This window comes from Eriocheir sinensis, chromosome 40 (assembly GCF_024679095.1).
Source record: "Eriocheir sinensis breed Jianghai 21 chromosome 40, ASM2467909v1, whole genome shotgun sequence".
In the NCBI taxonomy this organism is placed as follows: domain Eukaryota; kingdom Metazoa; phylum Arthropoda; class Malacostraca; order Decapoda; family Varunidae; genus Eriocheir; species Eriocheir sinensis.
The window spans coordinates 13,782,930-13,799,066 of record NC_066548.1 but is presented as its reverse complement, the minus strand read 5'-3'; the positions used below and the strand labels follow the sequence as shown (position 1 = coordinate 13,799,066).

At 41.2% G+C, this 16,137-nt stretch overlaps 1 protein-coding gene across 25 annotated transcripts in view; it reads left to right on the top strand.

The window, feature by feature from the left end:
• The window catches only part of LOC127009387 (arylsulfatase B-like), a 139,383-nt gene that overhangs the window by 2,350 nt on the left and 120,896 nt on the right, over positions 1–16,137 (top strand). For 23 of the 25 annotated variants that reach the window (XR_007761909.1, XR_007761910.1, XM_050882443.1 and 20 more), the window contains one exon: positions 15,878–16,004. Coding sequence is in view for 19 of the 25 variants with exons in the window: in XM_050882443.1 (XP_050738400.1) it covers positions 15,891–16,004 (114 nt within the window). In the remaining 6 variants the exon portion in view is untranslated. Of the gene's footprint in view, positions 1–10,678; positions 10,738–15,877; positions 16,005–16,137 lie in introns of those variants that run through there. The other 2 variants (XM_050882437.1, XM_050882441.1) reach the window with 2 other exon arrangements.

Genomic DNA, 16,137 nt, shown 5'->3' with positions numbered 1-16,137 from the left:
TGAAAAGGCATATTATACATACGCACGATGTGTTTACATGGCGACGCCATTGCGATGTGAGACCAGGTCCCCCACGCGTGGTTAAGTTTTATTTCTCTTTAGAACACGCACCTATACCCAAAGGCTTTTGTGAAGGTTTGGGCCGGGTATAGTATTAGGTAAAGGTGCGTGTTCAAAAAAAAAAAATAACCACGCGTGGTGGACCTGTCTCACATGCGTGGGCTAATGGCTAACTAAGCGTACCATCGCTAACCTAGCGTACCATCGATAACTGGATCGTTGGCAACACTGCTCACTTCCCAATATGGCCGCCATCAAAACACATCGCGCGTATGTATAATATGCTTTTTCACTACCTTTGTTTACTTTTAAGTTTTTCCGCCTTCATATTATGGTTATGGGACATGTATTTCGTCCCTTAAGTACAATATGGAGGCGTAATATCGTATTTTGGAGGGGGGGGGGTAACAAAGTATCCCAGTCCCCCCAGTGACGACCCGAGGCGGCCGCAAAAAACTCACTAAGTTTTCAAAAATCGCTAGCAGCGATTCTATCAATTTGCGAGGCATATATATGGGGTTCAAAATGCATAGAATTATGAGATCTAATCCATGGTTAGGGTGAGAAGTACCGCAGTGAGATGGGCAACTCTCTGGACATTTACCGCATTTTCTTCATAAATATAAATATTCTTTCAAAATACAAACTTTTATGCAAATATGCATGTTACATGTATGCATATGACTTTATAAATACAAGATATCCTAACTTAGAGGTAGAATACTTGGTCATATATACTGATATTTTTGTTCCGGGCACATCACTTTTTTCTGATGCATAGGGACTTGCCATTGTTCTTCATGAAGGCCATCCATCCAAGAAAGAGGAATTTTAGTTAGAATGTATTTTCGTGTCAGAGGTCTCATATATGTATTATATGCGTTACCTATTATTTCTTTATTTTTTTACTCAAAAATTAAGTGTGCAGAAAAACTTTGATTTACATACTGTGATTGTATGCAGGAATGTCTGTTTTAAGAGATGTGTAACTTTGGAAGTCAAGAAATATGATTGTTGTATTTTTTTTCAATATTTTCTACAGTGGGTCCGGCCGGACCCACGTTATTGTCTTCGTTAGTCACGTTATTGTCTTCGTTAGTCAAATTCAGTTTTACAGTTCTAGGGTTAATCACACGTACACGAGTACTACCAGGTCTTAGTGACCATGACATATGGTACTCATTGACGCAAACATTAGACCAATATGGGTGCCATATAACTCAAGACTTATAGCTGATTTTAGAAACTTCTTCCTCGACCCAGACCCAATGGCCAATTCTGTTGAGGCAAATTGGACCAGACTACGAGACTTTATACATGACACAATGGACAAACACATACCCAAGAAAACTATCACACAAAACCAGCCATTACCATATGGTACAATAGACAATTGAAAAGACTACACAGAAACAAGGTAAAGGCATACAACACAGCAAAACATTACAATGATACAGGCCGCCGGCGCCACGCCAGACAGGCATCGTTTGGTGGGTTCACTCTGCTTCTCTCCCAAAACAAGCTTTGGGTCCAGTGGGAATGCGTGGTTTCCATACGGGGAACACTAAATTCATCGCAAACACTTATTTCAGTGGTGGTGGGAGGAAAAATCCCTAAATAAAGGGAATTTCTCTCAATCTAGAGTATTTTTCCTCCCCCACCACCACTAAACAAATATGCGATTGCAACGGATTTCGTGTTCCCCACCCAAAACCCCTCATTCCCACAGATCCCCAAGCTTGTTTTGGGGGTGAGGGGGGAGTATGGGCAAACACTAGAATTTTACCGGGGTCCATTACCCTATACAGGTTGATGGCCTTGGTTGATGGTAATGTTTGTGAGTGGGGCGGTGGCCGGGTGCACAACAGGCATGAAAAGTCAATCTTAGTGATTTTCGGAAGAAAATACTATCTCCATAATAAAAAGCATTATATTTTGTCCTGAAATAAGCAATCTGTTTCAAAACTATAGTCCATCGACTCTAACTTGAGCCCTGTGGCTTGGCCCGAGGAAGCCCCCATGGCGATCTGTCTCACTGTTAGTCTGTACGTTATCTATTTATGGAATATTTATATATATTCATAATACGACTGCATGGTGTTATGAATAGCTTGGGATTTGAGGGAAAGACAACGACTCTGTAAACCTTCCATTTCACTTGGCAACGTGGCTCATGCGACGTTGCCGCCTGAGGGGTTGGTAACAGGCGCCAGGCCGCACCATTCACCCTTCCGCCACCATAAAAGACTCACGTAGGTCACACTAGCGTCCTGCACAGCCAAGCAGAAGAGATTATATATAACGTAAATAAGAGAGAAAGCAAGCCCCTCTGAGGAGAGTGATGGAGTGATGTGGCAGAAGTGCGATTTCCCCAGGCCAAGCCACACGGCTCAAGTTAGAGTCGACAGACTATAGTAGGCTACCCTCTCATTAATAGTCCCCGAGAGAGAGAGAGAGAGAGAGAGAGAGAGAGAGAGAGAGAGAGAGAGAGAGAGAGAGATTCTGTTTTGCTTATTTGTCAATTTATTTTTATCATCAGATAGGCCAAGAGAAATTTCCTCCTTATCCCTGTCATCTATTCATTGATGACAGGGATGAGGATATCTGTGTTGGACCCATCAGCAACTGATGCATCCAGCACAGGTTGACCCATTTAGCTGAGCTTAAGAGAATAATATGAATGAAGAATAAAGAAATATCAAGGTTATGAGAGAATACAAGAAGTTAGATTTGAAAAATATAAGGCATAATATGATAACTGCTTAGATGTAAAATATAAGTCCCGGTTCCGGCCGTTCTTTTATGATAGTTCCAGCTGGAACTAGTTTAATGACGAGATTTTCTATTCTCTTTTTTTTTTTTTTTACTCTCCCGGTCCCACACGTCCTCTGCGTTATCGAAACACACGAGAAATTAATCACAACTAGGAGAGGGTATTCCCCGGCTGCCTGGGACTGAACCCGCAACCAGCGTGACGGGAGAGCCACTCCTTACCGAGTCGGCCAAAGAGGTACCCCACTGGCTAAGTGGGTTATGGGAGGCTCGTTCATCAGGCCGTCGCCGCACTACACGGCTTTCCCCCCTATGTAGATTAATTTCTGTGTGTTGAGACCTTTAGACAGTGACCCATTTTGGTGCACAATTTCACGATGTCCCCGTAGAGACATACCTCAAACATTTCCCATTTTTCTATTACCCTCGGAAAGCATGGGCCATCCTACCTCTTACTCCTTCGGGGAAACTCAACAAAACTGCAGGATAGGATCCCACCGCTGCCACCAGTTTAATGACGAGATTTTCTATTCTCTTTTTTTCTATTACTCTCCCGGTCCCACACGTCCTCTGCGTATATCGAAACACACGAGAAATTAATCACAACAAGGAGAGGGTATTCCCCGGCTGCCTGGGATTGAACCCGTGACCAGCGTGACGGGAGAGTCACTCCTTACCGAGTCGGCCAAAGAGGTACCCCACTGGCTAAGTGGGTTATGGGAGGCTCGTTCATCAGGCCGTCGCCGCACTACACTAGAACTTCATAAAAATTGAGGTTCTGGCCAGAAGTAACCGGCCAGAACTAAGCTCCGGTGCATCTCTACTCTCTAGTCACAAATTACTTGGGTAAATTTACAGTTTAGGACAATATACTCTATCTCTTTTTCTCTCTTCCCCTCTTCCTACCAAACTTGAAGACCTGTGGGAAAACGGGGTTCTGGGATGGGGGAAATGAAATTGAGTGACATGGGAATTCCTTAATATCTAGGAAAACTCCCAAAATCCCTAAATTCGAGGGAAATTTTCTCAACTTGATGACCACACATTACTCTAAGCTAGTCTAGCAGGGGGGGCTTTGCCTCTCTCGACCCACCATTATTATAACCTAACCTAACCATGTAAACGTATTTAATGGGGGGCTTTGCCCCTCTCAACCCCCCATTATTGTAATCTAACCTAACTTTACGTGAGTGTGGCTAACTGGGGGGCTTTACCCCCCCCATTATTATAATCTAACTCAACGGTTCTCAGACTTTTTCGTGAGCGACCCTATTTGGAACACTTCAACCCTGACGTGACCCATAGTAAAGTAAACAAAATGTACAGTGGTATATAAACTTTATTTTGAAAAGAAATTAAATGTGTTCTTTTTTTTCTTAACTAAACTAATGGGATTTCTTACCTAGATGCGACACACTCCATCCAAAAACTGTGTGATGTCTCCAACCAAAACTCCAGCTGATGAATTTTCATGAAGATGGTCAGATGTTTGGCTAATATGACATCTCAAGATGGCACGGACAACTACTAATTTTCAATACCCAGTCAAAACATCAATCCAAACAAGACACCTAAGAACAACCAAACCACGTGGCAAATTAATCAAACTCGTATAATATCTGACCAAGATGCTTGCCCAGCTGGTGCTTGAATGAATTCACTGAGATGACAGAAACAACATAATCTGGCAAGCTGTTCCAAATGTTAATCACTCTCAATGAGAAGAAGCGGGCTCTCACATTAGTGTTACAATGGGGAACAAAAAGTTTATAGGAATGACCTCTAGTGTCCCTATTGGGATTTCTCGTCAGCAAATGATCAAGATTTGGACAAAGTCCTTTTACAATTTCAAACACCATAATAAGATCAGCTCTGATCAGTCTGCCTTTGATCGAGTAGAGACTCAGTTGCTCGAGACGATCCCTATAAGGTATGTCACAGAACCCAATGATTTTCTTAGTTCACCTTCTCTGAACAGCTTCTAGTAGTCTTATATATATTGAGTATCCAGTAAACCACACCACAGAAGCATAATCGAGGATTGGCCTAATATGTGAAATAAAAACCTCTCATAAAATCTGGCGTTCTACAAATAGTTCCCTTAAGAATGCTATAGCTTATGCCACTAGCTTTGCCTGCAATCTCTCTCACATGAAGATGGAACTTGAGAGAAGAATCAATCCTGACCCCAAGATGTTTGTGGTTGTCAACATCTAAAATAGGTTGCTCACCAATGAAGTACTGCAAGAGAACAGGTGCATCTTGAAAACTTCTACAAAAGTTCATTCTGACACAATTGCCAATTGAAAAAGACAAACCCCAAGATCTACTTGTATTGAAGATGTATTAATATCCCTCTGCAGATGAAGATGGGAAATTAAATGGTCAGATTTCGATATTACCAAGGCTAGAAATAACTTGAGGTCATCAGCAAAGAGACAAAATCCTTGGTACTCCATGGTGCTGCTTCTCATTCACCAACGTATCAAATCATGGGATCAGTGTGCTAAAGCTGCATCTCATATCGTGCTCGGGGTTAAGCTTATTTCTCAACTTGATTTTAATATTAGTCAGAGCCGAAAAACCATGCTCGCAAAGGTAGGTTGTAACAAATGGGAGCAACACTTTTACCGCCTCACCTCCTACAAGGCTTCTCTTTCTTTACCTGAATCTAGAACTCAGAAAGAGATACTTCCTTGAAAAGGTCTTTCAACAACTTTTCACTCTGAACCTCAATAAGTTGCTCTGGGAGTCCTGGAACATCTCCTGGCAGGTCTTCGACATTCGTGTTGAAAGGATTTCTCACCCATGATTGGATTTGAATGTGCTCTTCTGGGATTCGCCTGTCAAACTCTGCCATCAGCTCAGTCAAGTGTGGTTCAAAAAAACTTTCTGCCACAGTTGGAAAAGCTGCAAATTTCCCTCGCTTCACGTTGCCTAGCCATAGTTTTAGTTTGTATTTGAAAGAAGACATATTTTCTGCAACTCCAACAATCGTCTGGTTACAGCCTTGCATACTGATATTTAGACCGATGAGTGCACCAAAAATGTCAGTGAGATACCCCACTTGTAGGAGCCATATCTTGTTCAACAGTTTGTTCACTAAACCACATTTCTTTTCAGTCTGGAAAATTTCCAACTCGTCCCAAAGATCAACTAGTCGCCGTAGTACTTTTCCTCTTGAGAGCCAACCACCTGATGTTTGAGTGAAAGAGCAGATGTTTGTGTTCAGAATCGAAATTGGCACATAATTGCTCGAACAACCGAGTATTCAGTGATGTAGTTGACAATTTGAACTGCATCATTCATTACTTTGTTCAGTCCAGGTGACAGGTGTCAACCAACCAGATTTTCATGATGTAGTAGGCAATGAAAAACATTCACCTCGGGATTAACTTGCTTTACACATGCTGTGAAGCCTTTTCACACTCCAAGCATTACTGGTGCGCCATCAGAACAAATGCTGAAGCAGTCTGTCCATGAAAGTTCTTCCTCTTTCAAGAACTGGTCAACCATTTGAAAAATATCTTCTGTAGTGGTTGTTGGCAATGCATGACAAAAGAGAAACTCCTCTTCCAGATCTGCTGGCCCTTCATACCTAACACAAACCAACAGTTGGGCATTATCACTTATGTCTGTTGAGTCATCTAGCTGCAAGCTAAATGTTCCTTTGGCCCTAATGCGATCTACCACTTGCTGTTTGATATCAAGTGACAGGTCCATGATTCTCCTGTGTACCGTGTCATTTGACAGTGGGATGATTTCCAGTTTTCTTGCCACGTCTTCTCCACACACTGTTTTTGCCATGTCAATGGCTGCAGGTTTAACGAGATCTTCTCCAACAGTGTGGGGTCCTTTCTTCTTTGAAATTCTCCATGTAACCTTGTATGATGCCAATGTGGCTTGCTTCAAAGCTACTACTGCTGGATTGCCAGGAGCCTCGAACCTTTGTCTTTTCAGAGCAGCTTCCTTCCTTTCAAAAAAAGCTCACTGTTGGTGAGCATGTTCATCGTGCCTTGAAGTCGTCTTTTTAACTTATTAGCTTTCAGCGATTCATTTGACAGAACTTCACAGCATATAACACACTGAGGCTTGATGATTCTAGATCAACAATGCTTGTGAGGCCAAAATCCAGAAAGGCATTCTTGTATGATTGCTTTGCCATTCTGAAAGTAACAAAAACAAATTTTAAAATTCAGCATGCAGCAAACGAGCCCCTTGTTTAGCATTACTGAAGCAAATACAACTGAAATGGAAAAATACAACTGGAAAGAATAGTCAGCAAACACGTACACATATAAAGGCAGGATTCCCACGGCTAACTGAGGCAGTGAGGGTTAGTGTTGCCACTTCCAGAAAAAAACCAAAACTAGATAGCTACCTTAACCTGGTAGCAGCGATGGGCCAAATTTGTGGCTTTATGGTGTACCAGCTACGGGCCAAATTTTTGACATGATATAAACCCCCCAAAGTAGATGATGCGTAAACTGATCACAAATGCGTTGATATATATTATGAAATGGTTTGCGTGAGTGATGATTTTTTCTCATTTTTCTCGCTTAGAGGGGCCTTTAAGAAACATGATCCCCGCAGCTACTGGGTTAAAATCACCTATACAGGGTCAAAAAATCATAGAAGAAAATACATAAAATTAACAGTATAAGCTTAACGTATATTATTATATAGTGCCGTACTAAATACCATCAAACACACACACACACACATAGTCATAGTGTCATAGTGTTTGGTTATGTCATAGTGTTTGGCGTCAAAGATGAAAAAAAAACAGTGAAGACTCTGAGAGTTACGAGAGGAGTAAGGTGAAAAGTATACGTATTGAGAAATATGAATACTGAAGAGGAGGAAAGGTTTGAGGAAGAAGTAGATGAAATAACTAGATTGGGAAGATACGAGGAAGGAAAAAACAGACCATTAAAGATAAAGCTAAGGTCCCAAATGGCAACAAAAAACATACTAAATAGGTCATGGAAACTAAATAACTCTGAAGAATATAAGCAAATATGAGGCGCCGCGTGCAATATTGGGGTAAGCGCCAGTTTTAAAACCCGTACAGTGTTTAGTACGTACATGTACGTACCTCTTAGGGAAGTATTTAGTACGTATATATACTCATGCTCTTTTTAGGGCTTATACGCCCTTTATTTTTGTTTGTGTATGTAACATTGTTCATTGACAGTAGAGAGGAATAATTTGACAAGTCTTCGTATTTTTAAATGGATGTTAAAGGGCCTTTCTGTACATTTGTCCACATTCCAACAAAAATCATTATACAAGAAGGTAAGTTACTTTCTTCTAGGTAATTACTCCTTGATTCTATAATCAGTAAGGCATGAAGAATTGTAAGTTATGCTTCAGAGTAATCGGAAATGAAAACTGAGCGTCGGAAGCATTGTAGTATTATGTTGAGCCCTGAGAACTATGGTTGTAGTACAGACGGCCTTGAAGCGAGCGGTGTTGCCTGATGTGCATCCAACCATTTTCTTATACTTACAATTAATTACTGTTTATTTTTTAGGTTTTTTGTGATGTAAAGAAGTACTTATACATTACTCATGGAGAAAAATAAGAGGACGAACACTCTAGGGTAGCTGCGCTTCCATTCCTCACATATAAGTAATATATATATATATATATATATATATATATATATATATATATATATATATATATATATATATATATATATATATATATATATATATATATATATATATATACCATATCAAATAATTTGTGATTTTTTTTACATTTTAAGAGGCAAATAAAAAAAATTAAAAAGTGCAACCTGGCATGACCCCTATCTATGACAAAAGACGACACTGTACGGGTTAAAAACCTCAGAAATCGCAGTTGAAGTTTTTGCAGCTTCAAATTGCAATTTTTTTGTTGGTTCTAAAGCTAGAATCATCATTTTGATACCAAAATGAAGCTTATGTAAACACAAAACTGCCCGTGTCATGTACGAAGCGCAAAAAGAAAACTTTTTTTTTTTTTTGCTTATTTTTTTACTCGTATTGTGATTTACTGGGATTTAGAGCAGTCGGAAGTCGGAAGATAATGCAAATTGTTGTAATTAATGTAGCTAGTCATGTTCACTCAGAATGATCTACTTAAAAATTGTCACTAGTCAATTATAAAAAGTACATCAAACAAAAATATTGAATGTCAAACAAAGTTAGAAATTGTATGAAAAATTAATTAGATCAGCTAGACATGGCAACTGCGTCACTTCCTCCCAGAGCCCGCTGGGGACTTACACCATTACTCCACGCCAACATGCCCACCCTACCTCACACGGACCATACATTTGAGCAAGATATGTTTTTCTCGAGACTTTTTACCCTATTTCCAGTGTTGATTTGGGATAAATGACTTGCTCGGATAAAAGAGGAAGGGTAAAAATAGTAGTATATGATTGTAACTCCAAACCCACGTGGTTGGCGCTTACCCCAATATTGCACGCGGCGCCTCATATATGTGAGGAGAAATATGACAGAGGATGAAAGAATGAAAGTAAAGGAAATGATAAATGAAGTGAAAAAAAAAAGAAATAATGAAAGATCAGAAGAAGAAATTTTTTTGGAGAATGAAGAACGAAAACTGATGAAGTGGTGGATAGGAGGTGAAAAGAGGTGTTGATAGAAAGAGAGGAAAAAAAGGGAGAAGGGAAGAAAGGTTTAGAAATTGCGTACGCAAACATAGATGGTCTTGTATCAAAGAAAATTGAACTAACTAATAACTTAAAGGAGAGTGATCCGGATATTATATGTATAGTTGAAACAAAACTTGTAGAAGAACTGGAACTTGTGCTGGAGGGAAAGATCGAGCAAGTACAACATTTGGAGAAAGGACAGGAAAGAAGGAAAGGGAGGAGTGATGATAATGACGAAACAAAACTTGAAAGTGCCTGAAGTGAGATATGGAAATGACAGTACGGAGGTGATGGCTGTGCAGGTACTGGTTAAAGGTGGAGAGAAGAATAACATAATAACAGCCTATGTTCCCCCTAAAACCAAAAGTTGGAATGAAGGAAGATTTAACGCTATGCTGGAAAATACAATAAGGGCACTGACAGATGAAATAAAAAATAAGAAAAAGGTAATATAAGCAGGAGACTTCAATTGCAAAGAAGTGAAATGGGAAGATAATGCAACAGAGGGTGGTGAAAATAGTTGGGAAAGTAATACTAAGCTGGTAATAGATAACCTGATGATGCAGTGGGTGCAAGGAAAAACAAGGTTGAAAGGGGATGATGAACCATCAAGATTTGACCTAATTTTCACAAAAACGTGGAGTTGGATGAAGGAGCCGGTCATGAGTGCCCATTAGGAAAGAACGACCATGAATTATTGGAGATGAAAACTTTGGAAGGATGTAAATATCGATAAGAGGATTTTTAGGAAAAAAGGAAAAACTACACTTAAGTGTTCCGACACTTAGGAACTCAAGTACTGTCCTGTGGTCCCATACGTTCAGCAACCAGTGGTTACAGAAGAGAAGTATTTGCCATGCAGGAAGGTGTGTTCTCTCTAGGAAAGTACGTTTGTAGTCCGAGACCCAAAAATGGCACTGCTTACTCCTTTATTGTTCTGGTAATTTCCTATAATGACCACAGTACCATTGGTGTTTGTCAGGTCTGAGTTTACAAGGCAAATGGCACTGAGGACACTCAACTGACGTGACCATGTGCACAAAGAAAATCACGAGAGAGGTTTCCTTGTGAATGGAACTTAGCAATAAAGTCCCAATACGTGTACTCACATCCACTACAAAGATCACTGAAATAATTTTCTTCTACAAAAGCCATTATCCAAATGATGGAAATATGAGAGAGCAGGACTTTGTTTTCAGAAAAGACGTGCAGTGCTGTGATTGGCTGAAAAGGTGAGTGACCTTAGGGCACGTTTAATAGTGCATGCATTGATTACCCACAAACACTTTCATTGGCAGAGAATAGGTCACATGACTGAGCCTGGCCTATTCATTTACCTTTAAACCAACACACGAACGAATGTAGTAGACACCTCAGATCTAACACGTACTGTTGAAACCTTGCAGGAGCTTATCCAGGCCAACATCGTCGCCCCTGCTGCAAGTGACACCTCATCACCCGCCGCACCTGCTCTCGATGCCCAGCCACCTTCCGAAGAAGACACGTAACAGGGGAACAGTATAGCTGCACCTGATGCTGAAGGCTTCACTCCCGCCCCTAGAGCCATTTATCCTACCCATTGCTACAACAGATTTGCCATACTGGAGGAGGAGGACGACGAGCAGAGCACCTTCTTGGTCGGTGACTCTATGATTCGCCATCAGGTGGTTGAATTCTTTGGAAGAGTCCCCCACTGTAGGCGTAACTACTGTTATCCTGGAGCTGGAGTTGATGACATCACAGCTGCCCTGGACGAGGTCTCCGCTGAGGCTTCTAATGACTCACTCTTTGTTCTCCATGCAGGTATGAACGACGTCACCACGACCCGGTCTGAGGAACTGCTGGACAAGTACCGTAGGCTCATCCAGCAGTATAAGTCTAAATCCCCTAATATATTGATTTCAGGAATTCTACCACGGACGTGGGATGAAAGCGACTTCTTCAGTAAGGCCTTCAGCCTCAACAACCGCTTACAGACTCTTTGCGGAGAGCTTGACGTTGAGTTCTTTAACGTCTGGGACAATTTCTACGGCCAGAGTAAACTCTTCCACAGGGACGGAATACACCTGTCCCCCATCGGGGCAGCCAGATTCGGAAGGCTCCTCAACGACGCAGTACGTGACACCCGATCAAAAAACGTCTCTCAGCCACGTCCCTCCACCCCACCCATGTAAATAGACGCCATTCATCGCAACAAACTCATAACCTTGAACCCACCAGTACCTCCACCTCTATTACCAAGCCTCAAGATAATTTAAGAGTCCTTAGTTTCAATGCGCGTAGCCTGAGAAACAAGTTTGATGAACTGAGATGTCTTGCTCTGACAGAAAATTTTGACGTAATTGCTATAACTGAAACATTTATCAACACCACAAATATTGATTTAAGTACAGAATACAACATAGGTGGCTACAGACTCTTTAACAAAGATCATGTAAACCATAGAGGTGGAGGTGTTGCCCTTTTTGTCAAAAGCTATTTGCAACCCACTGACAGAACACCAGGAGACAGTAACGTTGAACATTTGTGAGTGCGAGTAAACATTGCAAAGGTCAATTTAAATATATCTGTCACCTACAGGCCTCCGGGGCAATCATTCGATGCCGATCTTGAAATGTACAGCGTTTTAAGGTAGTCACTTAACCCTTTCATTGCTAAACGCTCGCAGCGAGCGTTAGGCATATTTGCTGGTGATGCTAAACGCTCTCTGCGAGCTCCACCCGCACTCAAATCTCCCGTGTATGAGAGTGTTTCAACACTAATTCTCACAACACAGGATTGCCAATTGAGTGGACTCTTCACTAAATTTGGTGGAAAATCATATCAGCCCAGCGCAGCAAATCTACGGACCAGTAACTGGTGGATGTTCTTGCCCAATATAGCGGCATTTTTGCATAGCTTCACCTATCACCTGACTGATTCTTTGACCAAATAGTTGTACATATTGCAGTTAGCAATACTCCCTTGCCAGAATCTGAAGGAGAGATGTCCGCACTTCCCTCAATATGGCTGATCATCCCGCACGCACCGACGTAAGTGTTAACATTCAACACTCCCTGAACGTGCTTGTACGTTCGCAAGAGAGGCATACATAACTGAGTCCTATAGATCTGGACCTCCTCTTTCCAGTGGTGTTTTTGGGTTTTAGCTGTGATGAATAGTTTTTGAGATACAGAGGTTAAAAGAGACCCCCCATTGGGCTGCCTGACTGCGCCTGAGGGGATAGTCACGTCCGCACCGCGCGCAAGGAAAAGGTTAATAACAGCGACTTACTGATATTAGGAGACTTTAACTTCCCCCATATCGACTGGGCGACACTGTCAGGTACAGAAGGCGCATCACATAGAATGATCAAATTTTTAGAAGAATATTATCTAAGCCAAATGGCTTCTGAACCAACTCGACAAAATAACATACTAGACCTTGTTATAATGACCCAAGACAACCTAGTCAATAATGTCATGGTAGGAGAACACCTCGGTTCTTGAGATCATAAATTAGTGCGCATCGACATTAGAGCTCAAACATCAGTGACTGAAAATAAAGTAAAGGTGCCCAATTTCAAAAGAGCTAACTTCATAGAAATCCGACAAAAACTAATAGAAATGCAACTATCAGATGACGGTAATGTAGAGGATGCCTGGCTAAGCTTTAAAAATCATTTACTCACTCAGCAGAACACATTCGTCCCTTTGTGTGAGAAGCGAAGTAACACTAATGAAAGCCCACCTTGGTTTAACAGCGAAATTAAACACTCAGTCAAGGAGAGAAAATTGTTTTACAGGCTAAAGAAAGAGCAAAGCACGCCCAAAAACATTAGACTTTACCATGATGCCAGGCGACGAGTAAAAAGATTAGTATGTCAGACAAAGCGTAGGCTAGATATGAAGAAACTATTGCGGCCAACTGTAAAAATAATCCGAAATCCTTCTTCAGTTACATAAACAACAGAAAGGCGATCAGAAGTGGAATTGGACCCTTAACAAACAGCGACGGTGCACTAGTGACTGACAGCCAACACGTTGCAAACCTATTAAACAATTACTTTTCCTCGGTGTTTAATACTAACAGTCCTCCCACCACTACCATGTAATGTATTAATGTAAATCCCGAGCATGCATTGCCTAACTTTGAAATAACAACCGATGAAGTCCTTAAAGCCCTCCAATCACTTAAAACAAATAAAAGTCCTGAACCTGACAAAGTATATCCTACTCTGCTCAAAGAAACAAAGAGCGAAATAGTCTCCTCCCTCACAACCGTATTCAATATGTCCTTGCGACAAGGCATTGTCCCTTCGGATTGGAAAAAGGCTAACGTGACGCCGATTTTTAAGAAAGGAGACAAAAAAGTACCAGGTAATTACAGGCCCATTAGTCTAACTTCGGTTGTAGGTAAGCTACTTGCGAGCATAATTAGAGACAAAATTGTGAGTTACCTTGAAAGCCACTCATTAATTGGGGACTCACAACATGGCTTTCGTAACAAAATATCCTGCCTATCAAACCTATTAACCTTTTATAACAACCTCTTCACGGTTTATGACGTAACCAAATCACTGAATGTAGTCTATCTTGATTTCCAGAAAGCGTTTGATAAAGTCCCACACCATAAATTACTTTACAAATTAAAGCAAATAGGTATTGACGGTCAAATACACCAATGGATCGCGAATTGGTTGAGCAACAGACAACAAAGAGTGGTGATTGACGGATTTAACTCAGAGTGGGCGCCGGTCACTAGTGGCGTCCCTCAGGGCTCGGTTCTTGGCCCGGTGCTCTTCATTATTTACATCAACGATGTGGATGTTGGACTCAATAATCACATTAGTAAATTTGCAGACGACACAAAGATTGGTAACTCGGTTCACACTGACGAAGACAGGCAAAGCCTCCAAGAGGATTTGCACAAAATTTCAGCTTTGTCTGATAGATGGGAGATGCCCTTTAACGTAGACAAGTGCTGGGTCCTTCAAGTTGAAACAAGGAATAAGAAGTTCGATTACGAAATGCGCGGCGTTAAACTCAAAAGCGTTCAATGCGTTAAGGCCTTGGGGGTCAAAATCGCGTCAAACCTCAAATTCTCACAGCAATGCATCGATGCAGCAAATAAAGCGAACAGAATGTAGGGCTTCATTAAAAGAAACTTTTTATTCAAGAATAAAGATGTAATACTTCCACTCTACAATAGTTTAGTCAGACCCCACTTGGAATATGCGGTACAGTTTTGGTCTCCCCACCATGCAAAGGACATTGCTAAATTAGAAGGTGTTCAGCGTCGGGCAACAAAAATGATCCCTTCCTTGCACAACAAATTTTACGAAGAAAGGCTTTCCACCCTTAACATGTTCTCTCTTGAGAAACGTCGCCTCCGAGGAAAACTGATCGAATGTTTTAAAACATTCAATGGTTTCACGAATGTAGACAGATCAACATTGTTTATGATCGATGACACTTTGTGTACGAGGAACAATGGCGTTAAACTCAAATGTAGACAAGTAAATTCAGACTGCACCAAATTTTTCTTCACCAACGTTGCAGTGCGAGAATGGCATAAGCTCCCACCGTCAGTGGTCCAGTGTAACACGATTGACTTCTTCAAAAACAAGCTGGACCATCACTTCCTTCAACTTAATATCAACTAGAGTTGAAATGCAACGTTTTGGAGCCTTCTGATTAATGTAGAATCACTTAGGTTTAAGGACAGACCACCTAGTCTGGACCATGGGGTCTGTGTGGTCTGATTTTCTATGTAAATCTATCTGTAAACCTCATATCATCACCAAGGGTCTGCAATTGTTTGATGGGCAGGCTGCCACATCATACTGCAGTACCCAGCTTCCTGTCCCCACAGCTTGCATCACTCATGTGAAGGTCTGGCAACCTGTGGGATCTTCTACAATTGTACAGTTGTAACCAAACTTACTCTGCAGTGGGGCGCTCCCCTTCAATCCCCTCATTATTTTTAGCGAACCAAATGAAAGCCAACAACCTCCTGCAGGGGGGTGTCACCCCATTATTTTAATAAATCAAACAAAACCTAACTTTTGCCAGACATGAGTAGGTGCAGCACGGCACACTGAGCCAAGATTTAGGCAAAAAATCTACATAATAAGTGTGTGGTCCAGTATGTGACCCAGCCCTCCTGTATAATATCTGAAATGAATTATCTGTCAAGTTCTTTGGTATGTCTTGAAATCACACTTGTTAAGCAGCAGCATGTTTTTCCTCCTACAAACATACACTCACCTGTCAAATATGTAAATATTATAACATACTAATTCAATAAACGGAATCTCACAGGTATTCATAATCAACCCTTTAGCAAAAGCAGATACCAGCATTTAACAAACTTCACTTTCATTCTTTGCAGGTGAACCGTCACAATGAAGAGCTGTGCCTTTATTGAGCCTCTCGCTGTGGGTCTTTTGCTGTTGAGTGTATGTGTGGCAGCGCAGCATCAGCGCCCAAACATCATCATCATATTGGCTGATGATCTCGTAAGCTGCTTCATTCCATATATTTTTTTTTCAATTATTTACTGCCCATAGCTCTATCAGGCTTTCTTGAGGGGCCTGGTGGATGGCCCTTGCCAGTCAGTGGCATGGGCAGCTTTTATTTAGAGTACTAAGA